We start from the raw sequence: 25,898 nt of genomic DNA, 5'->3' as shown, positions 1-25,898 counted from the left end.
CCACATTGAGGTCCCACACGGGGTGTGGCTTCTTGATGGGGGGTATAGTCTGGGCCTGTCCACCAAATGTTTCTTGACTATAGGGTTGGAAGAGGAGAAGACCTCCTTCTCCGAATTTCTGTAGGCGCCTATGGCTGCCAGATAGGTGCGACATGTGTCCACCTGTAAGCCTGAGTAAGCAAGGTGTGCCGAGAAAGAGAGCACATCATTCAGCGTGCACATAAAAGGGGTTGATCTCCTTAGAGTCTGCCCAATGACAGACCTAGTCCATTTACTCTTTTATCGGCTCCTGGTAGCCTTGCTCCAAGCTCCAGGCACCCTGCATGATCTCCAAGTAAGCCTGTGACAGGCTCAGGAGCCTGAGGGTGACCTGTTCAGGAACCACGCTGCTAGGGCCAACTTCTGTGGGGCAGGGTGGATGACCCTGCCCCCCTGCTGGGACAGGAAATGGGCTGGCCCCATGGGAAGGTAAATGGGTGGTCTGTCCATGAGGCTGAGCAGTTCTGAGAACCATGGTCTCGCCGGCCAACATGGAGCTAGCAGAATGATGCTGAGGTGACACGATTCCTTTATCTTGCGGATTACCCTGTGGACCAGGGGTGTGGGTGGAAAGGCATAGGCTGTCATGACGTCCCACCGTATCTGTAATGCATTGCCCAGGGAGCCAGGGCTCTGCCCCTGCCAGGACGCAACAAAAAGATCCACCTGAGGATGCCCCCCATCTGCTGAAGACCTCCAGCAACACCTGGACGTTTAATTGGCATTCGTAATTGTCTGCTCCCAGTCTGCTGAGCCTGTCCACCTCCAAGTTGCCCTCCCACGGGAGGTGGACGGCCGTGTGGTAGATGTTGTTCTCCAGGGCCCATTCCCACAGGCTGACTGCTAGGCTGCACAGCGGAGGGGTCCTGGTACCTGGTACTTGCCCGTCCGCAGGTTGCAGTCCCTGGACCACCATGTGAGGTCCGAGTGGAAAGATGGAGGTATGCTGACCAGCTCCACTTGGGAGCCCTTCTCCTGATTCCATGAGGCTGCGAAGTGCAGCTGTAACCTCCTAATCCTGAGACTTGTGTGGCACGGGCAGTAGGACCGCTGCCATGATACCCAATAAGTGTTGGCACCACCAGGCCGAGGTCACTGCTCTGGTAAGGAAGTGAGCAGTGTCTCTCTTGATGGCCGCAATCTTGTCCTCCGAGGGAAAGACCCTCTCGGAGCTTGTATCCCAGATGAGGCCCATGAAGGTGAGGCTCTGCGTGGGCTGCAGCTGGGACTTCACGAAGTTGATAGTAAACACCAGGTCGTGGAGTGTGTTCATAAATGTGGAGGCAATGTGGATAACCCCCTCAGGCTGCCACAGCATTCATGAGTCTGGCAAATACCCTGGGGGCTGAGTTGAGGTCAAAGGCTAGCACCTTGTATTGGAAATGGCAGCCCATGATAATGAAGTGCAGGAAGGAGCGATGTGGCTGCCAAATCGGGATGTCTAGATAAGCTTCCTTCAGATCCAGGGAGCACATCCACAGTCTCCCTTGTCTAGTGTCTCTGCAATGAGTGCTGGCATAACCATCTTGAATTTCTGAAGAGGGAGGGAGAGGTTGAGGGTGGAGAGGTCCAACACAACTCTCAGGCCAGCCTGTTTCTTCTTTTGTATGGCGAAAATCCTGGAATAGAAGCCCAAACCTCTCTGGGAGGCTCGGACTTCTTCCACTGCCTGGCTCTCGACAAGCGACCGAAACTCTGCCAACAGACTTGCCGTCCCAATCTGTGGGGGTAGAGGGGAGGAAGGCAGAGAGAGAGGGATCGGTAGGCGGTACCCCGAGGATACTACAGACAGAATCCAGGGGTCCGAATGGTTCTGGCGCCAAAATTGCATGTTAAAGGCAAGCCTGCCCCCTGCCAGAGACACGTGGACCCGAAGGGACGTGTCACGCTTTCTTTCCTTCTGAGGCTGCTGCGGAGGAGGGGGGACTGGAAATAGCCCTTGCTCCCCCCCCCTTTTGTTAGCGCAGGTGCTGACTCGAGGAGCAGCCAGGCTGCCTCGACCTCTGTTCCTGGAAGCCCCGGAACCCTCAAAACGACCGCCCCGTCGGAGCGTTGATGCGACTGGGTGTACGCATTGGGCGTGGCCTTCGTTAGGATAAAGACTTTGCTGTTTGCGAGCTGTTCTTTTTATCTAATTCCACATCGGTGGTAGAGTGAAAGAGGTCACTACCCTCGAACGGAAGGTCCAATATGCACGCCTGGACATCAGGGTTTAACTTAGTAGTCCGAAGCCAGGCCCTCCTTCTCATGTCCGTGGCGATGCATATGGCGGAGCCAGAGGTATCGATGTGGGCCACGGTGGAATCCATGATGTCCTGCGCTACCAGCTTGGCTTCTCCTAGAACGGCCTTGAAGCGAGCTTGGCTCTGAACCGGAAGTTCTGGAAGGAAGTCCGCTATTTCCCGTCAAAGCTTCTGGTTAACGGCTGCCAGCATGGCATCCACGTTGGATTGACGCAGGTGCAGCGAGGCATTGGAGTAAAGCTTCTTCCTGTACGCCCCCAACATCTTCTCCGCCTTGCCTAGCAGCACAGAGGACGAGGTGGCCGAGGACGACTGAGGCTTAGAGTAGAGTGATGCCGCTGTGATCACCGAAGAGTGCGGTTGAGGGTGCGCCGACAGCAAGAGTGGATCCCCCTCCATTTGTCATACTTGGCATCGATTGACAGGTTGGGCCGAGTGTGGATTGAGCCACTCCGTTTTGGCCAAGGCAACAACGTCCTTCTGCATTGAGATACCCATTTTGGTAGGGGGTCTTAGGGTGAGGAATTCTGCCAAGACCCCCTCCTGGGGCTGCTCGACATCAGGTTGAGGAAGGCCCAAATATTCAGCCAAACCTGCAAGCCAGTTGTGGAAAGCCTTTGCTGACGACAGCGTGTCAGGGTCCTACTTCTTGTCTGTGTCAACCACAGTGTCCGGCTGGTCCGGAGGAGTGCTGGGCACCTTAGGCTGCGGAGTGGAGACCGGAGGCTGCTGCGGAGGCTGGTGTGGAACCGCCTGTACTGTGGGAGGCAGGGGAGCTGGAATCGAAGGAGCCGGCAGGGTCTGCGCTAAGGCCTGTGGTGCCGGACCATGGGAGGAATGACTATGGGTGCCGGTGGAAGGACTGGAGGGAGCAAGTACCTGACTGCATCCCACAGGATGGCGCCCATCTGGAGGGTTTGCATCATGCCAGAAACCTTTCGAAGAACCTGTCTTCGGAGGCTGAAGAGGTGGCAGGAGATATTGACTGAGTGGCTGGGGGCTGCTGGGGCCGGTGCGCCCTCTGTTTAGGTTGCAGGGGGAACCTGCCCTGCGCTGCTGATGGATAAACTGTAGGCCACACACCTGGTTGACACCAGTCCCACCTTGAAACTCTTTCTCCCGCCTGCTCTGTTCCTAGGAATGGCATCGGACGGGCGGCCATGTTGTCTGGCACAGTGGCCATTTTGTCGAGCTGTGTGCCACGTGCCTAAGTCGTGGTGCTTGGCTCCGTGGGCCCGGCTTCCTCCAAGATTCTTGGCGGTGGAGCATGAGACCTACCCTGCACCTCAGGCAGGGGTCGGGAAGGTGCATTGCCCTCGGCAGTGTTGCCAGTAGTGCTGCATGCAGGCGCCCCCTCGGACATTAGGCCGGTACTAGGGCGTAGCCCCTCGGGAGTACACCCGGTAAAAGAACCTTGCGGTCCCTCAGCACTGCTTCTGGAAGATTCCGATGACCCCTCGGCTGTGAGGCCGGTAGCAGGACTTGCCTCGGTACTTGTGCTGGTGCGCGAACCCGAGAGGTTCCTCCTGCTCTGGCTTTTCCTTGGGAAGGAGTCGCCCTTACATGGTGCGATGGAAAATAGCGGCCCTCCCTTGGGCCTCGATCTCTGTCTAACGAAGTCCTTAAAGTCATCTGGAGGCGACTTTTCGAAAAGCTCCATCCACCTAGCTAACCTGTTCTTCAGTGCGCGTGGAGTCAGTGCGTCGCACGTGGTACAACCTTCCCAGCCGTGGTCGGGGCCAAGGCAGCAGAGGCAAAGAGTGTGGAGGGGGGGGTCCTACGTAAGAAAGCGCCACTCGCAGGCTGGACACCCGCTGAAGTCGACATGCGTCGGGGGGTAGCGTGACACCAGAGCACCAAGTACCTAAATGACAAAAAGAAGACAAAAAGACAGAAGAGCGCATGGTATTACATGGCCAAAGCCATATCCAGGAGCGCTGGTGAAATCGGCCCGTTCCCGTCGATGCAGAAAAGGGGATTGAGGAGTGGCGCCGGTGGGCAGAGTCAGGCGTAAGAGTATACATATAACTGTGGTGTTCACATTGATTGATTCAGAACTTAACGCAAAAGTAAGGAGGGTCCGGAGAAAGGCACGATCTATAAGAGAGACAAGAGCTGCTTCATTGAGGGGGTAGGCTAGATCTGTTTTACCACCAATGTGTGTCTGCTCACCCAAAGGTCGGCACCCATTCTAGAAGACATGTATAGTGGGTGCCACTGGAAATAAACGTGATTTGCAAAGTGTGCATTGATGCCGTAGTTATCCAGCACCAGGTAATAAATTCAGAGGCAGTGCAGATCAGCTTTAGAAAAAAATGAAATGGTACAAACTGTCCACAATGGCCTAGGCAGGGATTTGGAGCCTGGCCAAGAAGCCAGCAGTCTGTTGTGCATGTAATGTGTCAATGAAAAGATGCAGTAACAGTAAGACATGCAAGTAATATCTAAGGGTGTGCACTGCAAGAAAATGACTGAGGTATGACAAGCTATATAGGAAGTTAAGCTTGGGGATGAGTGTTAGGTAAGATTTCACAGAACTGGTAAATCTTCCTGACCTGGGTGAACACCAGAACATTTTGCTTTACGAGTGGGATATTTTTCCTTAATACCTCAGTGAGTGGGAACCTTTTTCCACACTCACATAATCTTTAACTCTTTTTATGGGTGTGATGTTTTTGACTCTCCATAGTGTCTTTTTAATGTTATCCTCTTTAACCACGTATTGGCAAAAAGTGCCTGTTGTTGCTGGGTTGCCCTAGGGGCTCCCCTTTTAACTTTCTTTTACTAACCTTGAGAGAATTACAGTTCCCAAGGGCCGAAAGGATCTTTGGATCCCTTTTACATTTTGTTAGGTGAAACCAGCACATTCCACCTTATGTGGAGTGCTGGGGAGAAACAATGTATCCCCTTTCACACTGAAACTGTAACAATTCTGTTACAGGGAGAAGCTTACCTTCAATGGCTGGTTGCAGTGATACCTTGTATTAATTTGGTGCACTTTTACAGCAGGCTGTGTTCACAGCTGTAGTAAAGGCACCCAAGGGTGCTCATTTTTACCAAAATGGCCCCCAATCTTCTTTTTTTGCCATTTTAGTGATTCTTGTCGTTTCTTGTTCCTTCCCCTGACATCCAGGGTGGGAAATTTCTTTGTGTGATTTTTATCTTCGGCGGGACTCTCTTGGACTCCTCGCCCAGGCTTCAGTCTGTCTGTGAGGACAAGAAGCGAGGGAGGAGTCCAAAACTCCCCAGTACTTTGTCTTATGCCTTGCTTGAATGGGGACAAATCCCTGTGGGGGGCTGGCTGTCCTGATTGGACAACCAGACCGCCCCTTCTTGTAAAATGAGGGGAGAATGCAGAGGTTGTGCTGTAGTTCCTGATAAATACTGCGAATCTGGGAGCTGAAGAAAAGTCGACCACTGGAACCGAAACCGAAGAGGAGGATGAAGGAAAAGCAGCTGAAACGATTTCCAGCGACCGGAGAGCAACACCTGGACATATGTGAAGCATGATAAGCAAGGAGTAGAATTTGAACTTTCCACTAGCCATTTGCCAGTGATAGGGGACTCTTGGCAAGTAAAAAATTGTGTGCTATGTGTATGTATAGCATTGAGGTGGCGAGTGATGTTTTGATGGTTGGCTAGTAGCTTGCAACTTGAATGTTTGCCACCTGATAAGGATCTTGAAATTCAAAAGATTAAACAGTACAACAAGCAGTCGTTTATAAAAGCCTCACTCCTAGCGCTTGGGGTCACAAGCAGAGACTGAAGGGAAAACTGAACTATACTGGTACGGCTTAACTTCCACAAATTAAGATGTTTCGGTGGGTGTGGGTATAAATTAGTGCATTCATGAAAATAGGGCCTTTGGAGGGTACATTATCAGAGCTACACTACTGATTGCAACAAATGCTTTTCAGAAATCAGGAAACAAGTGGTAAAGTTAACCATGGCTGAAGGAAGTGTGTGTGATACATTACTGATGGAGGGCTTGAGCCATGATCTCACTGTCAAAAGCCTCTCCTGTCTCCCAGGCTGCCACCTACCAAATAATTGGCCCAACAAAGGCACACATTATACAAGTTTTGGGACACTACTGAGGAGCACACAAAAAAACATGAGTTCCAAGAAAACAAAATCTAGAGCTCGTGAGCATCATCTTACCCACCAGTTTTTTGTCCTCAATCCCAATACTCGAGCTCAACAAATGCATGTTAAAAAAGGCCAAAATCCCCAGCAACTTAGGTTGTAGATAGTCAGCCTGAAAAGAAAAATAATTGAAACAACAATGTATGTTAATAGTTTTCAAGATCTTGGCAATACAGCACTTTTTGAATTCTCAGGATTGAGATGGAAGAGAAGTGTTTCAGAATGTGTCCCTTTGCTTACACAACATATGCATGGAAGAGGCTGTTTATAAAAATATTCAACATTCTATAGGTTGCCTGAAGAGGCATTTGGGTTGCGCTCATCAATCCACCTAAAACGTAAAATTGTCAGATTTCTATTATGTCATAATGAATATGTTCGCGAAAAACACGTGTATTCTTTTCTAGTGGACATTGCATATGCATTTAATGATCATGTTGAAATTCAAACTGGATTTTGCTATGTGGTGGGTCGACTTGTCCACCTCCTGAATGATACATAAAGTGCATGCTAGCACCATCATCTTCAGTTTTAGTCAATGGAGAAGTTTTAATCCTGAAAAGAGTAGGCAGTTTGTAAAATCTTCTCTGGTGCATGCATGACATAAACAGCACGTGCCGTTGCTTACCATAATGTCTGGTGAGGTGATGTCCCTAGGACCTTGATATGGGTCATCACCGGAAGCGAAGGAGGCGAGTATTGCGAGGCCATTGAAGACTTGCTGGTAGTGCTCTCCGATACGCAGTAAGAGCTCATTGTGTAGACCCTGGTAGTCTTGTCTCAGTAGGCTGCCAAGCTCAATCTCGGTTTCATTCTGAGCAGGATGCCAAGGTAGAAAGTGGAGAGGTTTAGTACTCCCTTTAAGACACTCAAGGAAACCAGCAGAAGCAACTTCAACAGTAGGTAACGTGGCATTTAAGCAGGAGCTCTTACACCTCATGTGTGTGTTTGTTTCCAGATCAAACATGCTAGTTGTCCTATTAAGCTCTTCACTCCATGTTTATCCACTTAAGTAATTGTAGATTCTAGATTGACTTAGACCACCCACAGAAATATATTTGAATAATGTTCCACCATCAGTCTTGCAGTTAAAATGAAATCGTCGCATCTTAGTTACTTGCAATAAAAGTGAAACTAATTCCCTTAAAGCTAATGCTTACCTTTTAGCTGAATCGACTAGAGAAATTGTTAAGACATAACTGAGAAAGGATATACGTGATTTTATCGAAAAGAATTCACTGATGGAGAATTCATTGATTTTATTTTTTACTGATTGGTTTTGCCGCAATTATATGGGGTGGGGGAGCCTTTCATTGAGGCACACACCCGAAGGTCTCAGGGCGCTCAAATGGCGGTCTGTGCACTGGGGACTGGGCAGGTTCACAGAGACACAGCCCCATCTCTTCTAAAAACATACTGGAAACAAGTAACATGTGAGCCCTAGGACGTCAATAGGATAACATATGCCGCAGCCATTTTACCCTCAAAACGAACTCCTTAGACTGTCCAAATCGGTATACATGCTTCAAGATGGCCATCTTTTTACTCTCTACTCACTAAAGGTTGCCAGTCTCTAGTTGATTTTTTAATGTCTTTCTAAATCTTTCACAATTCAGTCTTCAGGTTTAGATGGTATGATTTTCTACCACTTCTCTTACGCTCTAGGCTCTTTTAGGCTTCACAGACCTCAGGGGCCCAGTTCTAAAAATATCATGCAACTAAAGAAAAACAGAGCGGATAGGCTTTGTTACTTGCATGATTGTGAGAAATGTGCAGGTTACCCTGTTTCCAAAGGTGGTATGTGTATTTCTGAGCAACTGTATGCCATTTCCTCTGCATACATAAGTGTTGGGAGCAGGCTCCAAACACTAATGTATGATTAGATCCTAGAACAAGCATATTTCAAAGGTCCAGTTCTAAATTGGCATGTCACTTTGAAATGCATAAAATGATAAAGCATTTCTATCCCTATTTGAGAATTGGAAACAAAAATGGGACTTCAGCTGTTCAGACTGCTGATGTCCCATGAGAGGAGTCGGAAATGAGAGGGCGACAGAAAGTTGCAATTCTCTCCCAATTTTACACCTTTACTTAACAGAAATGGGTTGGATGAACATCTCTACATCCCTATCCTAAGGAGTTTCATTGTCTAGGAAACTAAAACTAAATATCAGTCTGTGTCAAGTTATTAAACTTATAAACCGTCCTTGTGTCCAAACCATTCTAATCTGGCCCTCAAACTAGAAATAAACTAAAGGTGCAAGGAAATGTCTCTGATTGTAAATAGATAAATCCAACAGAAAATAATTTTCCAATGAGAAACCCTTGGACCCAGAGGGTGGTTCTCTCCCCCTGGATGTGTAGACTGGCTAAATTGTCAATTTCAAACAGTTTCTTTGGTTCTTTGAGTTAGTTTCAGAAGGTTCTTCTGCAGACAATACATTCCATATCATAAAATGCGTTGTTGGTTTCTTTGTACTGAGTTCATAAAAGTTCTTATTCAAATGACAAAATTCACACAAGGTTTTCTGTACCTTCTTCTATACTTTGGCGGATTACCTTATGTGTTTCTTTATCAGGAATCCTCTTGTGAACTCTTCAGATTTTTTGGTGTACTCCTCTGCCGGGTATCTTCGCACAATTTTAAGGAGCGTATTCAATTAAAAAAAGCCTGGTCCATTTAGCTGCCAGAACTTCCTCTTTGGGCTTCCTAGATCCCCTGTTGTACTTAACTGGCCTGTGGTGTGTCTCTGCGATGAAGCTTCCTCTCTGGGACGGCCTCCTTCGCAATGCAGACCATTGCGCTCACTCGCCGGCATCTCTCGCGTGCATGGCCCAGAGAATGCTGCTTCCCAACAAGGCCGTATATCCGGGGTCTCTGTTGCTGCTCCCGGTGCTCCCGACAGTTCTCCAAAGGTGCCTGCTGCGTCTCTCTGTCCTTTGCGCCAAGCATGTATGCGACTCTCATATTTGCAAGCTGCTGCATGGATGTGCTGGTTCTATCGACTTCCTCTGGCACGGTCCTCTCCTGTTGTCTGTATTTTGAGTGCGGATGCCATTTTTAGGTGTCCGTGCACTTGTGATTCAAACAAACAATTAGGCTGCAGGTTCAGTTTTGGGTTTCTTTCAATCCGTATCATCTCCTTCCTCCTCTTCCTCATCTTAGTACTTGAGGCTATATGGAAGGCGAGTCCATAGAGCACATCAGAAACAGGAGATGTTGTGGGTGTGTTATGTATGTTTGAGGCATGAAGGGAACTGTAATTCCAAGGAAGCGGTTTCTGGGAGAATGTGTTGGGTAAAAACAAGCCATCAAAAACGTGGGTATGATACAATCTTCAGTGGAAGGGGGAGAATACCGTGTCTCATTTGATGGAGTCACCACCTCCCTCTGATAACCTGCCTCCTTAATGTGATCCTCCCTCATATTACCACCCCCTAGGTCAGGATCAGGTAGCGGCTGCTGTCACTTGGCCACATGGCAGATGATCATCACCAGGGAATCAGTGAAGACTCTACAGGATTCATCATACCCGCTTTAAAAAGAAAATGCATGAGAGGGTCAGTAAGGGCCGTCATAAACAATGCAGACTCCCTGAACCTGTGCCAAACAGGTGTAGGGGAAGGAACAAGTTACTTACCTGTAACTGTTGTTCTCCAGCATGGGTCTGGCATGGATTCACATGCTCATGAATATTCCCCGTCGTCAGGCTGGGAATCCTCGGTAAAGAAAAAACCAGTATCAGTTTCGTTTCTGATCTGTCTTTCGTAGTAATAACCAATCACTGGTCTCTGCGTCATACTGACCACAGCCAATGACTGCCCTCTACCTAAGCCCCGCCTCTGGCAGCCATCTTCAGATTTGGAAGCACGTGAAGTGGCAGTATGACCAAGTGAAGAGCCGCAGAGGGGTAGGCGGGAGGGTTCGCATGTGAATCCATGCCAGACCCATGCTGGAGAACAACAGTCCAGCATGGGGTCTGGCATGGATTCACATGCTCATGAATAAAGAATACATAGCAGTACACACATGCACAACCACGGGAGGTGGCAAAGGCTCAACATTAAGCATTACATCAAACTCAACATTAAGCATCTTACCTCCTCACCAGGCTCACCTCAGGCGAACAGGTTGCGCAGCACTGCTTGGCCGACCCTGGACTCCTCCCTGGAATCCCGATCGACGCAGTAGAATTTCGTGAAGGTGTGCGTCGACCTCCACGTAGCAGCCCTGCATATGTCCAGCAGGGGCACACCAGAAAGGAACGCCGTGGTAGCTGCGATCGCTCTGGTGGAATGGGCTCTCGGACGGCCAGGCAGCGGTCGGTTTGCCAACCGATGACAGTACATGATACAGCCGGAGAGCCATCTGGAAATGGAAGCCTTCGAGAGTGCCTTCCCCTGATTGACAGGTCCAAAATTCACAAAGAGTTGTGACGTCTTCCGAAAACACTTCGTGCGGTCCACGTAGAACTTCAGCGCTCTAGCCACATCCAGCGAGTGCAAAGTCCTCTCAGCCGGCGACGAAGGCGACGGGAAGAACACAGGCAACACCAAGGGTTCGTTGAGGTGGAAGTCCGACGGCACCTTGGGCATGAAGGAGGGGTGCGTCCTGAGCACTACCCTCGTGTCGTGAAAAGTCAAGTACGGGGCCTTGCAGGAAAGGGCCTGGATCTCTCCCACTCGTCGTGCGGAGGTGATGGCCGCAAGAAACGCTGTTTTCCACGACAGAAACTTCAACGGGGCCGAGTGCAGAGGCTCGAACGGAGGTCCCATGAGCTTGGTCAGCACCACGTTGAGCTCCCACGACGGGGCCGGAGCCTTCACCGGCGGGAACGATCTGAACAGTCCCTTCATGAACTCTTTCACCAGACGATGAGACCACAAGGACGTCCGCCCCGTGGTTCTGGTGTATCGGGAGATCGCAGCAAGATTAATCTTGATGGACGCGTATCCCAGTCCAGCTTTGGCCAGCGTCAGCAGGTACGGCAGTACTTGGGGAGCCGTAATCCGTAGAGGGTTAATCTTCTGTGCGTGGCACCAGACAGAGAACCTCTTCCATTTGTGTCCGTAGCATTTAAGAGTCGAGGACGCCCTGGCCTTTGCAAGAACCTCTCTGCAGTTGGCCGGTATGTCGTATCCTCCAAACTCTAGCGCTGCAGGAGCCAGGCCTGCAAGTTCAGCGATTTCGGGTCGTGGTGGAGGATGGCGCCTCCTTCCCTGGAGAGTAGATCCGCGTCCACCGGCAGCTTGATTGACGGGGACGCTGACAAGTCCAGAAGGTCCGGGAACCATATCTGCCTCGGCCACGCAGGTGCGACGAGGATCATCCTGCACCGTGACCTCTTGAGCTGGTTGATGAGCCGGATTAGCAGTGGCAATGGAGGGAACGCGTAAAGGAACAGGTCCTCCTAGGGAAACGAGAAAGCATCGCCCATGCTCCTCGCCTGGGGAAACCTGCTGGCGAACCTCCGGCACTTGGAGTTCGTCGCCGTCGCGAACAGGTCGAACTGGGGTGTGCCCCACCGTCGGAAGAGGCGATCCACTAGATCCTGCCGTAGTTCCCACTCGTGGCACGAGCGCAGCTCCCTGCTGAGTGAGTCGGCGATGGTGTTTTTTATCCCTGCCAGATGAAACGGCACCAGAAATATCCTTTGGGCGACGGCCCAATGCCACAGGTCCTGCGCCTCCTTGGACAGTGCTGGGGACCTGGTTCCGCCCTGTTTCCTGATGTAAAACATGGTGGTAGTGTTGTCGGTGAAGATCCTCACCACCTTGCCCTTGAGGGACGGAAGGAAGGACCTGAGGGCCCAAAACACTGCACGGAGCTCCAGGACGTTGATATGTAGTGATTTCTCCGTCGGGAGCCAAAGGCCTCTTGCGTACAGATTTTCGGTGTACGCTCCCCACCCTTCCAGGGAGGCATCCGTGGTCACTGTCTCCTGGTGGGCTGGGGTCTGGAAGTCCATGCCCGGCGTCAGATGCGCGCGGGGGCCCCACCACCGGATCGCTCGTCGGAAACTCTCATCAAGTGTGATCCTTTCCTCGAAGCTGCCTGTCGTTTGGATCCAGCGCGCGTCCAGGAACTCCTGCAACGGGCGCATCCGGAGCCTGCACAGGGGAATGAGGTAGATGCAGGAAGACATCATTCCGAGGAGGGACTTGATGGACCTCACCTTGGCCGCGTCGGCCACCAACATCCGTTATACCTTGCCCAGGATGGCCCTGGTCCTCTCCTCCGACGGGGAGGCCAGAAGGGACACTGTGTCGAGCCTCGCTCCCAGAAACAGTGCGTCTTGCGCGGGTACCAGGTGGGATTTGGCGTAGTTCACGGAGAATCCCAGGTCCGTGAGAAGCTGGACGGTCCTTGCCGTGTGGTCCACGTCGAGCTCCCTCGTCTTGGCTCGGATGAGCCAGTCGTCCAGGTAGGGGTAGACGTGGATCCCCTCTCGGCGCAGCTGCGCCGCCACCGGTGCAAGGCATTTGGTGAAAACCCTGGGTGCCGACCGTAGTCCCAAGGGGAGGGCTTTGAACTGGTAGTGACGCCCTTGGACCACAAACCTGAGAAATTTTCGGTGCCCCCTTAGGATGGGAATTTGGAAGTAGGCATCCTCCAAATCCAACGACGACAGGAAGTCTCCTTCCTCCAGCTGACTCAGGACGTGCTGGAGGGGACCATCCGGAACTTCTGAGCCTTGATGAACTTGGTCAGACGTCGCAGGTCTAGGATGGGGCGCCATCCTCCCGTCTTCTTCTTCACGAGGAAGTATCTCGAGTAAACTCCGGAGCCCCGAAGCCTCTTTGGGACGAGTTCGATGGCGCCCTTCCTGAGCATCGCCTTTACCTCCAGGAGAAGCTGCGGGACGTGAAGCTCTTTCCTGGCCACGGGGGGGACGCGCGGGCACCTTCTTTGAAACTCGAGCGCGTGGCCCCGGGCTAAGGCGTCCAACACCCAACGGTCGGTGGAGATGGACTCCCACACGCTGACGAAGCTCGCCAGCCGGCCTCCCACCGGGGTGCTTCGGTGGGGGCCCGACCCCACGGTCGGTTCAATCCTGTTTCGACGAGGCTTTGCCGCCTTGACCTCCTTGGCGACGACGGCGGGATCCGCCCGACTTGCCTCGTCCCCTATAGGCCTCCTGAGACGACGAGCGGGCCGCTTGACGGTAGGTGGAGAAACCGCCGCCGTAACCTTTGGAGGCGCCCTTGCCTCCGCTGCTCCGAAAGGGCGGCCGTCGTTGTTGCAGAACCCCAAGGGCCCGGGCCGTCTCCGTGTCCGCTTTAATGGCCTGAAGGGAATCGTCCACTGTTTTCCCAAACAGGTTGTTCCCATCGAACGGCATGTCCAGGACTCTGGTCTGTACGTCTTGACGGAAGTCCGTAGCCTTGAGCCATCCACGCCGCCTAAGGCACACGCCGTTGCCCAACTGGCGAAATCCTGTATCGGCGATGTCCGTCGCAATAGTGATGGCGTGGTCCGACGCCACCTCACCTTCCTGTAGGATCTCCAGGGCATCCGCCCTCTTGTCGTCCGGTAGGAAGTCCAGCAGGGGAGCCAGTTTGTACCATAGCTCCCTGTCGTAGCGGGCCACGATAGCCAAGGCGTTGGCCGCCTTAATCGTCGTTGCTGCAGACGAGATGACCAAGCGTCCCATAGAGTCCAATTTCTTTCCCTCGTCGTCCGGCGGGGAAGTTGATGTGGAGGCCGCTACCCCCCCACCCCCGCTTTCTTCCTGGCCGCCGCGGAGACGACGGAGTCCGGGGTAGGCTGCGCCCGGAGGCACAGGGGGGCCGCGTCCGGGACCCGGTACTTCTTTTCGTACCGGTCTCTTCTAGCTGGCGTAGTGGAAGGGTTCTTGAGGAGGGCAAGGCCCTCATCCCAAATGTCGTCCAGTAGAGGCACCGCGAGGACCTTCTTCCTCTTGGCCTCGCGCCGTTGATAAAGGAATCCTTCCTTTTTCTTCTCCTCAGGGCAGAGTTGGAAAAGTTCGGATGCCCTGGCGATCATGGAGTGGAACGATCCAATCTCGTCGTGGGCGGAGAAGCCCTGGTGGGAGGTGACGACGGAAGATCCTCGTCGTCCGTACCCGTCGCGGCCATGTCAGTCCCCGTATCATCCCCTCGAGTCGTGGACGGGGAGGAGGGCTGGACGGGGCGCGACGGCTGAAAAGGAGGTGGAGGGTGAATCCTTCTTTTCTTGGGAGGAGGAACGCCAGAAGGTCCCGGTTCTGGGTCCCCCGACGGGAGTGGTTCCTCCGCTGGCAACGGTAGTCTCGTCCTTATCTCCGAGCATAAGGACTGTATAGCCAACAAAATGGCCGCCGAGTTGTCTTGCGGCGCTGGCAGAGGGGAATCCGACGGGCGATCAGGGGCCCCGTCGGCGCCCTCGACGATGTCGTCGTCACCCGCGTCGGGATCCATCCCGACGGGCCGGTCTTCTTCCACGCCGAGGCCGTGGCTTAAGACCTCGATCAGCTCTTCCTCCGAGGTTGAAGCCGAGTCTACGACGACACCCTGCCCCCCCTTTTTCTTCTCCGCCGGAGATTTCACGAGGGTCCTATCGATGGGCATAAAAGAGGACTCCCTCCGAGGTCGCCACCACTGGCGTAGCCTCCACAGTCTGAGCCAGGGCCGCCGCGACAGTCTCGATACAGGCCTTGGCCGGATGGATTAAGGCCTTCACCACCTTAGGTGCGCTCACCGCCTTATCCTTGAGGGGGGGGGGACACTGCCTCGCTCCCCCTCCGATGGGGCCTTCGAGCTCGACCGGGGCCTCTCCAGGAGCTTCGCCGGGTGCTCGGCCTTCCTCTTACCCGACCCAGAGCGTTGGCTCGTGGTTGATGGTACCGGGGAGGGTGCGCCCTGCCTGGCGCCCGTAGAGCCCGACCGTTCGGCGCTCCCGGTGCCAGCGGACTCGCGGTGCTTGGCCTTGTGTTGGACCCCCGTCGCCGGGGCGTCCTCAAAGGTCTTAGAAGACCGCTCGGATTTCTTCCTCTTCTTCTCGCCGGACGAGCTCTTCCCTTCCAGCCAGTTGGCGAGACTTTGATGGCGGTCCTTCATGGTCCGCTCCGACATGTTGCCGCAAAATGCACAGTCCTTCTCCACGTGCGTCTTGTCCTCATGTAAGCAGTAAAGACAAAAGGAGTGTTCGTCCTCCTTAAAGACGTTCTGCAGCTGGCATCCAGGGCAGACCCTGAACAGCTTTCCGGGCGTCGAGCTTCCCTTCTCCTGGGCCATGTCCGGGACGGGCCTGAGAAACTTCTGGAGTCCTCCAAAAGCTTAGCTCGACGAAATCTTCACCCTTGAGGGGCGCAGACGAATCCGACACGGGTCCCCGTTGATCGGATGGAGAGTCGGTGGAGCTTGAGGCTCTTTTGACCGAAAAAAACGAAGTTTTTGAGAAAAAACGTGAAAAAAATAGCACTAACGCTCGAGAGCAATAGCACGAGGATCCCAACACATGAACGTGCGGTAAAAATCTGAAGATGGCTGCCAGAGGCGGGGCTTAGGTAGAGGGCAGTCATTGGCTGTGGTCAGTATGACGCAGAGACCAGTGATTGGTTATTACTACGAAAGACAGATCAGAAACGAAACTGATACTGGTTTTTTCTTTACCGAGGATTCCCAGCCTGACGACGGGGAATATTCATGAGCATGTGAATCCATGCCAGACCCCATGCTGGAGAATGCTTTTGTTTTCTGTACATTTTGAGATGCATCATGGTTGATAATTCAGGATGTGCTTTTAAATGCGTATCACCCCCTCTGAGCACTGCTTAGCACAATAGAGCATTTGAATGTGTACATCTTCCAAGCACATATTCAGAAGACCGTTGTGAATTGGGCACAACTTGTTTGGTGCAGGTGAAGAGGGTGTCATAATGCATCTAATTGCTTGCACCAAAAAATGTTTTGTGAATCGAGCCCCATGTGTCTTTTCAGGCTTCTCAAAACCCTTCAAAGGATGAAGGTGGCTTTAAAGGTTTGCAGCAGGTGCCTCAGATATCAGCTTCTCTCCACTGCAATTAAGTTTCTTTGAGTAGGATTGTGTCCTCATTTGCCTGAAAGCTTCTTTCTACAGCTCCAGATGAGTCACACTCCTACTGCAATTCTGCTCTTCTTATATTCTTTATCTTGTGTCCTAATTGGCTTTACTCCCCTTTCTTTCCAATTCCATTGGCTCTGGCCCTTTTATCTCTGATCCTTTTTTCATTCTGCTCTGCTGTCTGGCTCCTGTCACATGACCAGGTAACGTTACGCGACATAAACCCGGGCTGCCATCTTGGACTTTGTCAGCTACTGTGTGTTTGATGAAGCCAAAAAGAGTTGATGAGATTTTCATTTTTGAGGTGGCTCATCATTGTATGAGGTTATGAGCACTTTGTCACACCCTGTAAATTGCAGAGTTGAATGTGACTGATCAGGTGCATAAATTACTTATTAGCGGAGAAGTCACAGTAATTTTCGAAAATCCCAAAAGATGTTATGAGTCACCATTTGACTGAGGTAAAACTAATACAGCACCGGATTCAAGAGTGGCACATTCACTGTACTACGACAGCCATCTGGATTTGCTCTTCACATACGAGAGGAGCAGCCATTGCTTAATGCCCCTTTTGGGGTGGGACCGAGCCTGATTTGTATATGGTCTTTCCCCTTCTGTAATGGCTTGGCAGGTGAAGAACGATGGTCTGGGGGGTTGCCCAGAGCAGTGCCAGAGGTTAAGATTAATTCTAAACCTTCCAGCCAACACCTCTTTGCGTTTACTGCCCAGCATACATTTCCAATGAATATAGCTTAGACTTCCTTGTGTGGCAGCACTGGTTTATTTATTTTGTTCTATGGTAAGTAGCACGTAACGTGTTTAACGTTATGTTGTTATTAGACGATTTATGTAGCGCCAGTATATAGGTAGAAATATTAAACAAGCAGGTTTTAGACCTAAACAATTCTCTGCGAACCCGCCTCATAACAGTGACAACAACCCCCCACACCAGCATTCCCTCCAAGGACAGGTCTTAAGAAAGACGCCCTCTGTACTCCCCACCCATGAATTTGCCCTCACCTTACTTGTACATGTAATGAAGTCGTGAGCAAAGTCACGCACAGTTGTGTGGATTTGTGCCTACCAGACTCGAACCTCAAATCCCAGTGGTGTTGATCAAGACATCTGAACCAATTTGTATTGGTGGATTGTGGCTGGTGCTGATTTGGACTCGGCTGGAACATAGAATGCAAGTCTTCCTTTAACTGACTGAACAACGTCATCGTGGGAGTGTGCGCGGGAGTGTGGGCTTAGCGTGCATCTGAGTACAGCTTTACCAAAGCCTGCCATAGCCCTCGATTGAATTTGCCGTGTGAGTTTTCCTGTGCGTTATTTAGGGTAACATACCTGGTAACGTCTTCAGCCCAGGTATCGTTTGCTGCCAATGCATCTCAGGAGCGCTGCGATGCATGCGGCACAGCATTCCACAACTAACTTAATTTCAGCACACATTATTGATACAGAAATGTTGGCTGCAATCCTGATTCCTTTACCTCTGTCTTCAACAGAGGTTCCTATTAATGGATGTGCATGCAGTCAGTATTCAAAGCGCATTGGTTAGCTCTAATAATGTTGAACCAACTCAAATGCCAAAGGAGAACCATGGAGTGGTGGCCTCTCGACATGTTGATGTTTGCTCCCTCTCGAGGGTTGGGAAAATTACTGCATTTTCTCTGTGACGACTAAGACCTATCTACAATCACATAACACAGTGCAGCCTTGTCTAAATGTTTCTGCCAACACGAATGATGAACAATTGGAATTGGAAGAGTCTAGTAATATGTGTAATACACCGCCTTCACTTTCTCCTCGCAGGACACAGATTTCAGACTCTTCCTTTTCTAGTTTTGTCTCCACCCCACCATTTATTCTGCCTCGTAGACTGTCAGCAGCATTTAAGAACTTAAAAAGACAATTCAGCCTCCTCTCCAAGAGAAGCATTACTGGAAATAAAACAAATTCTTTGTGTGCTTGTAACGCTCTATGAGGGTTTAAAAACAAAGTTTAAATCCCATTCTTAATGCTAAAGGCCCTTCTGTCTAAATTTGATAATATAAAGTTGTATGATGCTGCTAATTCATTTTAATGAGCTACGGGCAAGACAATACTAAGTTGAAGGGTGACTTGCTGCAAGGCCAGAGAATAGAGGGCATTAATCCCAAGTTTCCATCTGTGGCGCTGGTCAACGAGGCATCCGATATGGCATCGTTGTTAGATAACGAACAATCCCCCATAAAATCAGGAAATTGAGGGTTTTGCTCTTCTGACACCCTATTGGCCTTGGGTATGTCAGATTCCAGTGAACATCTGAAAGGGTATATTAATCTACCAGTAGGGGCTGATTGGAATGTTAGAAGAAAGCCTCTTGTTTGAAAATTTTCCCTTAAAAATCAAAAGGGCCAGCCCATGATTGATAGCTTGGTTGACTCCTCACCTTCACTTTACTTGCACCTGTGCTTGATATGATAAATGACAATGATGCAATTGTAGTTGTCAGTGATGTGTAAAGGCAGCTCTGGACTTCTTTCAAACTCTCAATGACTCTCTGGTGATGGTGGATAGCCCCCCCATTCAGAATCAGCCTTCGTCGCCATTAAGAGTTAAAGCTAGACCCCTGAAAGGTAAATGAACTAAGATAATACAGAGAGCTGAAAAGTGAAAAAAGAATCTGCAAGGTTTAATCGCCCGTAAAAGGTTGGTGCCAAATACCCCTAAAGTTCCAGCACACCCAAAGGCAAAGTCAGAATTAAGAATTTGGGAACCTCAGTGAAAGAGGGTACTTCAGTGGACTGCTGGATATTTAAACCGAATATAATGGGAGTGATCCCCAATCTACACAGTGGATGCCTTGTTCCTCATCTGTAAGTACAGTCCTCTCACCTGACGTCACACCTAGTATGTGTGTCCCGAGAAGTTCCACCTCATTACCGGTGGGAAGTCTTGCAGACCTAATATCCAAAAGGTTGGAGAATACACTACCTCAAGTGTCAGTTGTTAGGGGTCAACCGGAGAACTGTAATATCAATCTCTGCCACACTAAATATAATGTGTCTCTTTTGTTCAATTCCATCACTGGCAGCTATCACCAGTGGGGACATCGAACATATACATTTTATTAACCACTACAGATCTGACTGTGCAATTTTGTATAAAAAAACACAAATCTTATTGGACTTATTAAGGAGTGAAGTACAATCAATCAGATCTTTGGGCTCTGATCTTTGAGATTATAACATTTCTAGATCAATTGATGTTAAAAAGATCAATGAGGATAGGAATTACCAATCACCTAGAAAGATCATAGTCTCACTTCGTAGTGATACCAAATATTTACTACACGATGCACCCCCATATTTGAGCAGCGTCAAGAGTGGTCCTGGATGTCTGAGGCGTGGAGTGTTCAAAGTTCTCAGAGCCACGGACAGTATTACTAACATCCATTCTCAAAACTGCTTACTGAATGGATCGGTCAAAAAATGTTATTGTCCCTAAGGGTCGGCCATGTGTTTTTAAGCCTAAGTCGCTCGATTTTAGAAAAATTTCCTATGGACCTTACCCGAGTTTTCGTCCATTAAACGCACGCGAAAACAGGCACCAGGGAGCTGCCATTTTGTGATCATCCTATCACTTGCCCCATCGCCCTGGCTAACCTGCTTTTGCGGCACTAAATCATATCCCCCGCCTCTGAGCCTGTCATCACTAGACGCGTACCGCCTATTTCACAATGCCAAAGCACGTCTTGTGTCAACAATCGCTGCGCTTCAGCTAATGACGTGTCGCCATGGAAATGGCAGGACGCCTCTTTCCTCAATAAGTATAAACAGACCGTTTCACAACACACAGCAGCAGATTTTCGATTCCATTCCTCTCTCTGTCTTACTTTGAGTATTCTGTAACTCGTTTCTGTGCTATGGTCAGCTACCATCGCCTCTTGTAACGCGTGTGAACACCTGTACCATCGATATAAATTATTTAAGTTTGTTTACCACACAATGGCTACAATAATGCCCTACATGTATGAGTTCGAGTATACCGAGGAGGAACTACTGGAAAGGGAAAAATGCGAAAACGATGGGGCTTCGGACGGCAGTTGGCAGGACGAATCAACGGATGAAGACACTGGACCTGGTCGCATGGACGGTTTTTCCACCTGGTGCACATGCAATCGGTGCGAGCTAATGCCAACCGAGGAGAACTGCTGCTGCTGTGAAAACTCGGGATGCGTGGCCTACATTTCGGAAGGCGAGCCACGACTGCAATGAATCATCGAGCTGCCAGACTTCAGGGCAGCCTGCCTCACACTTCGCGCAACTGTTCGTCCTCGTAATCCGAGTAACGAGTAAGTATACTCTGGTTGTGATGCCACTACTATTTCATGGTCATTTCCTATATCCAAAATGACATCAGCATATCATTGTAAAACATGAAAGTTGTTCAATAGTGTGCAGTGTCTAGATAGCATTTGTCTAGAGCAGAATGACATTAGTTACAAGAATTGTCATTGACAACAAACATTTAATAAACTTATCTTGGTCATTTAAAAACAGTTTGTATCATTCTTTTTCACAGGTGGTACAGGCTGGTGGCCTACCGTTCCTTTACATGGTGGCTTCACGGGAGGCTTGGACACCGCGTTCGAAGAGTAATACCCGCCTGTGCCGTTCGTGCCATAAGACAAACTTTCCCCAGTGACAGCGGTGGATTTTCACTCGCTGTGCTGCAACCTGACCTGTACAATGTGTAAAGTTTTGTATTTTTGTGCCATCAAAATAAGAAACAAAATAAAACACCACATATATTTTAATGGTTGTTTCAAATTTTTTAATGAATCAAGTGTGTCTCCATTCAGCAGTCTTCCTGTGCCTTGCTTGTCTGCACGCCCACCAGCCCATCCATCCACCCCCCCCCCCATCAAAGGCGGTTCGCGCCAGTGGATGCACGCTGCCATGGGGGGCTGTCAGGGGCGCAAACGGCCAAGGTGCCAAACACCATGTACACTTCAAAAGGTATCCCACGCCCACGGGCCATCGCTCACATGGTCTCCTCAGACCCCGTGTCTCCAGGAAGGCCTCCCCTGATGCTGGCCGCCCCCCTGAAATCCACATAAGTGTGTCTCCATTCAGCAGTCTTCCTGTGCCTTGGTTGTCTGGACGCCCACCGGCCCATCCACTCACCCGATCAAAGGCGGTTCGCGCCAGTGGATGCGCGCTGCCATGGGGGGCTGTCCGGGGCGCAAACGGCCAAGGTGCCAAACACCATGTACACTTCAAAAGGTATCCCACGCACAGGGGTCATCGCTCACATGGTCTCCTCAGACCCCGTGTCTCCAGGAAACACCCCCTCACGCTGGCCGGCCCCCGGCAAACCACATAATACCACGACATACACACGTCATTCATTCACAAACACACCCGTTTCTAATACTTTATAAACCACTTGATATGCCTCATGAGAACATCTTTGTGCTTTTCAAGTCAACTCCTGAACGTGCTACCTGAGAACCACTGAGATCTATGCTAATCTGCTCGTCGTTGTGCTATCCGTGAACTTCTGTGACCGCTTCAAGCAAACTCGTCAGTGTGCTACCTGTGGCCATCTGCCTGTTCTCCTGCCACATACTGCTCTGCTTGCTGAATCCAACTGTTTGTTGGTCAAGGTAAGGCCATGTATCCTAGCCATATTTCGTTGATTTTTAAATTTCTATCTATTTGCGAGTAGAGTACTCAATAGTGCTATGTTCATTGGTCTCATTGCTATTGACTTGAGTTTCAATTGTTATGCTATCAATAGATCCATTTATTTTCATCTGTGTCAATTGTCATCGAATTGTATCCTTCGGGGGTCCAGTCTATAATGAAAGCATGTTTCCTTCTCGTGCAAGACAGAACATCCAAGGGACGAGTCACATGTCCAGAGTTTAGTCACATAATTTATACATTTCTGCAACTTATTAAAATACTAAGCCGCACATGATGAGCTTGTATAGTTCTGGCGACCAAAACAAACCTTGCATTGAACATGGTATGGTTCATTTACTTTTGTATCACATTTTTATTCATCAAGATTTTCTAATAACGAACGTCGATATTTACTTTTCAGAATTTTCAAAAATGCCTGCCTGTTCGATTAGCGGTTGCCCTTCAAAGAACCATGCTACATCTGAAGGCACTACAATGCATGTATTCCCGAAAACTGTTGATCGAATAAGAGAATGGGTCAGACATTGCGGATATCCACTGGTTGAGCTGGAAAGTAGTCAAACAAGTATTAGAGGACAAGCGGGGTGATTGATACCGCATCTGCAGCCGGCACTTTCCCTCGAACATGTACGCCACATCTTGGGTAACAACGAAGAATAAACGGCGAACGACACGAAAATTGCTCTCAAACACCATTCCCACTCTATTCGTCCACATTCTGCCACTGGTGAGTCAAGTGTCGGATTTAGCTTTAGGCCTTGTGGTAGTGTGTAGGTAGCCGAATGGATTAATTGATATTTTAGGTGTTGTGTCCCTTGTAATACCTTCAACACTGATATGAGTGTATAGCTTTTTGAATAATGGCAATTTTTTATATTGGCATTTCATTATCAAACAATTTACCTTTACAACAGCTTGAATATCCCTTGAATCTGAAGCAAGAACATTCTACATCCGTGACGTGCTCACAGTTATTAACCACTTCTAGCGTGTATCAGGTAATCGTACTTGGCTACAGACTTGTTTTATGCATGTCAAGTAATAGTTTTTATGTATCATGTAATTATTTTACCGAATGTTTGGTTAGTGCTTTCCAATTGATACACACCTTAGTTATCGTCCACTGGAGTTTGTTTTCAGTTATAATTAGTGTAATCCATACTAATGCAAGTACTGTCTTTCAGGGAGATGCAGAAGCGTCCACCACATTTACAACATCCCTAGATGTTCTTCAACAGCACGCGGTATGGCTACTGACAGCTCCATCGAACTAGATCATCAGAGCTGGAATACTTGTCGTTTAATTGTTCTACACAATGTTTCATTCGTGGTTAGTCAATGATATGTACCTGTGCTGTCGACCCCAGGTGTGTGTTATGTTTTCACTATTGTAATCCCTACTAATGCAAGTACTATGTTTCAGGCAGTTGATGGAGCGTCAACCCCTGCACTTGATGTGGAGCCTGACATTGAAGTAATTCCAGGGGAAGTGGAAGCGGGACCTTGCGTATACGAATCGGCGCAACAGCTTTCGGAAGTGCGCACTACATTTACAACATCCCTAGATATTCTTCGGCAGCACGAGGTATGGATACTGACAACTCCATCGAGCGTGGTCATATAACGTGATTCCATTTGCGATACTTTCTTCCATATTAACGCAAGTACTGTGTTTCAGTGAGACGACGGAGCTTCCACTACAATCACAACATCCCATTTAGATGATGCAGATCTAAATAAATCAGAGAAATAAGTCGATTAAATCTGATCATATTTAGATATTCCTTGATTCTTTTAGACAATGCATCATTTGTGGTTATCTCTTTATATGTACCTGTGCCGTCGACCCCAAGTGTGTGTTATGTTAACAATATTGAAAACCATACTAACGCAAGTACTGTGTTTCAGGGAGACGACGGAGCTTCCTCTACAATTACAACATCCCTTGTTGGTGATGCAGATGTAAAGAAATCGGAGAAATAAGTTGATTAAATCGGTTCATATTTAGATATCCATTGATTCTTTTAGACAAAGCATCATTTGTGGTTATCTCTTTATATGTACCTGTACCGTTGACGACAACTGTGTGTTATGTTTACAATATTGAAAACCATACGAATGCAAGAACTGTGTTTCAGGAATTGCTGATGCCTTCTATCCAATACAATCAATCATGGCAGTCCATACGGAGCCAGAGGTATGGATACTGACAGTTCCATCGAACTAGATCATCAGTGCTCGAATACTTGTTGTTTGATTGTTCTACACAATGTTTAATTCGTGTTTAGCTATTGAGATGTACCTGTGTGTTCGTCCTCACGTGTGTTTTATGTTTTCAATATTGTGATACATAGTAATGAAAGTACTATGTTTCAGGGAGTCGATGGAGCGTCATTCCGTGCTGTCTATGCGGATACAGAAAATATAGTCGTTGCAGCGCAAGAGGAAGGGAAGACATGCGGAAACGAATCAGAGCAACAGCGTGCAGATGTTGAAGTTCGAGTCAAGAAAGTTGCAAAGAAAAGAAACAAAAATAAGGTTAGTTACAAACAGTTCATAATTTTAGAAATTGTTTTGTGCTGGGGACTATATTCTGTTTTTTTCCTGTCAATTGTTCTATACTTTATCTTGTGTTGAAACTGAACATCCCTTTTCCAATCTGTCCTCTAGTTACCCGTGGGTGTACAAACTATACATACACAGACAGTGAAGCAAATGAGAGATGTTGCTTGCCAGACCATTTACACTATGGAGGAACTATTAATTCAGACGCAGTGTGTTGAGACTCGAGATGCTTATGTCCAATGGGCAGAACATGAATTGAATGTGTCCGGAGAATCCAGTACAGTTTTATTGGACCATTGCTACAGTGCGACCGCACCGCCACAAGAAGATGATACTGAATGTATTGAAGATAGCTCTGAAGTAGTCGCAGATCAATTCACACAATCTACACCCGCCAAAAAAATGCCACCCAAAAAGCTGTCGACATTGTTGTGTTCTCCCATCCATGTTGAAGTAACAGATGTTGAAATGAAAGAGAATGAACCAGCAGCAGCATTCACCGACGCATCAGAACTTGATATCTGCGATATTACTTTCAATTGTGTTGATATGTCCTCAAAGATACTGTCCTAAACAACTTCGACGCCGGATGACAGTCTAATGAAAGAGGGCAAATACATAGTATTCGACAGTTGTTTGATGGATATTATAAGTATGCTGAAATGTGGGCATTCAGTTTGAGGGAAAGTATGTGGGAAGCCATTGATTCATGTGACTCGTCAAAAACAAGGCAATAACGTCAAAATACATGCTGCCTGTAGATTAAATCATACGTTCTCATGGTCTGCACAACCAATGCTGGGGAAATGGCAGCAGGCAATCTACTGTGTGCAACTGCCTCACTTTTTAGTGGGTCCAGTTTTAGAAAGTTAAAGTCTTTCTTTCAGTTTGTGGGACTCCATTTCATTTCTAAAACGCAGTACTAAAAATTCCAACAGGATTATCTATTTCCGGCCATTAGTGATGCTTGGAAAATTGAACAATTGTCTCTAGCAAGTACATTCGAAGGCAAACGATTCAGGCTAGCCGGCGATGGACAGTGCGACAGCCCTGGATTTTCTGCCAAGTACTGCACCTACCACTTTCAGGACATGGATAGTAAGAAAATTGTGAGTTCGGTGGTCGTGCAGGTGTCCCAATGTAAATCCTCAGTGGCCATGG

The 25,898-nt window shown here is 49.0% G+C and overlaps 1 protein-coding gene across 3 annotated transcripts in view; it reads right to left on the bottom strand.

Annotated features, from left to right (window-relative positions):
• Positions 1-25,898, bottom strand: part of ATR (ATR serine/threonine kinase) — a 1,676,349-nt gene that overhangs the window by 1,132,175 nt on the left and 518,276 nt on the right. For 2 of the 3 annotated variants that reach the window (XM_069618270.1, XM_069618271.1), the window contains exons 16-17: positions 7,057-7,242; positions 6,448-6,540 (exon numbers count right to left, since the gene is read on the bottom strand). In XM_069618270.1, the coding sequence (XP_069474371.1) occupies positions 6,448-6,540; positions 7,057-7,242 (279 nt within the window). The remainder of the gene's footprint in view (positions 1-6,447; positions 6,541-7,056; positions 7,243-25,898) is intronic. The other variant, XM_069618272.1, reaches the window with a different exon arrangement.

This window comes from Ambystoma mexicanum, chromosome 10 (genome assembly GCF_040938575.1).
Source record: "Ambystoma mexicanum isolate Mex_15411 chromosome 10, UKY_AmexF1_1, whole genome shotgun sequence".
Classification (NCBI taxonomy): Eukaryota; Metazoa; Chordata; class Amphibia; order Caudata; family Ambystomatidae; genus Ambystoma; species Ambystoma mexicanum.
Note: the sequence above shows the minus strand (reverse complement) of the source record. Positions and strands in the feature narration are given on the sequence as shown.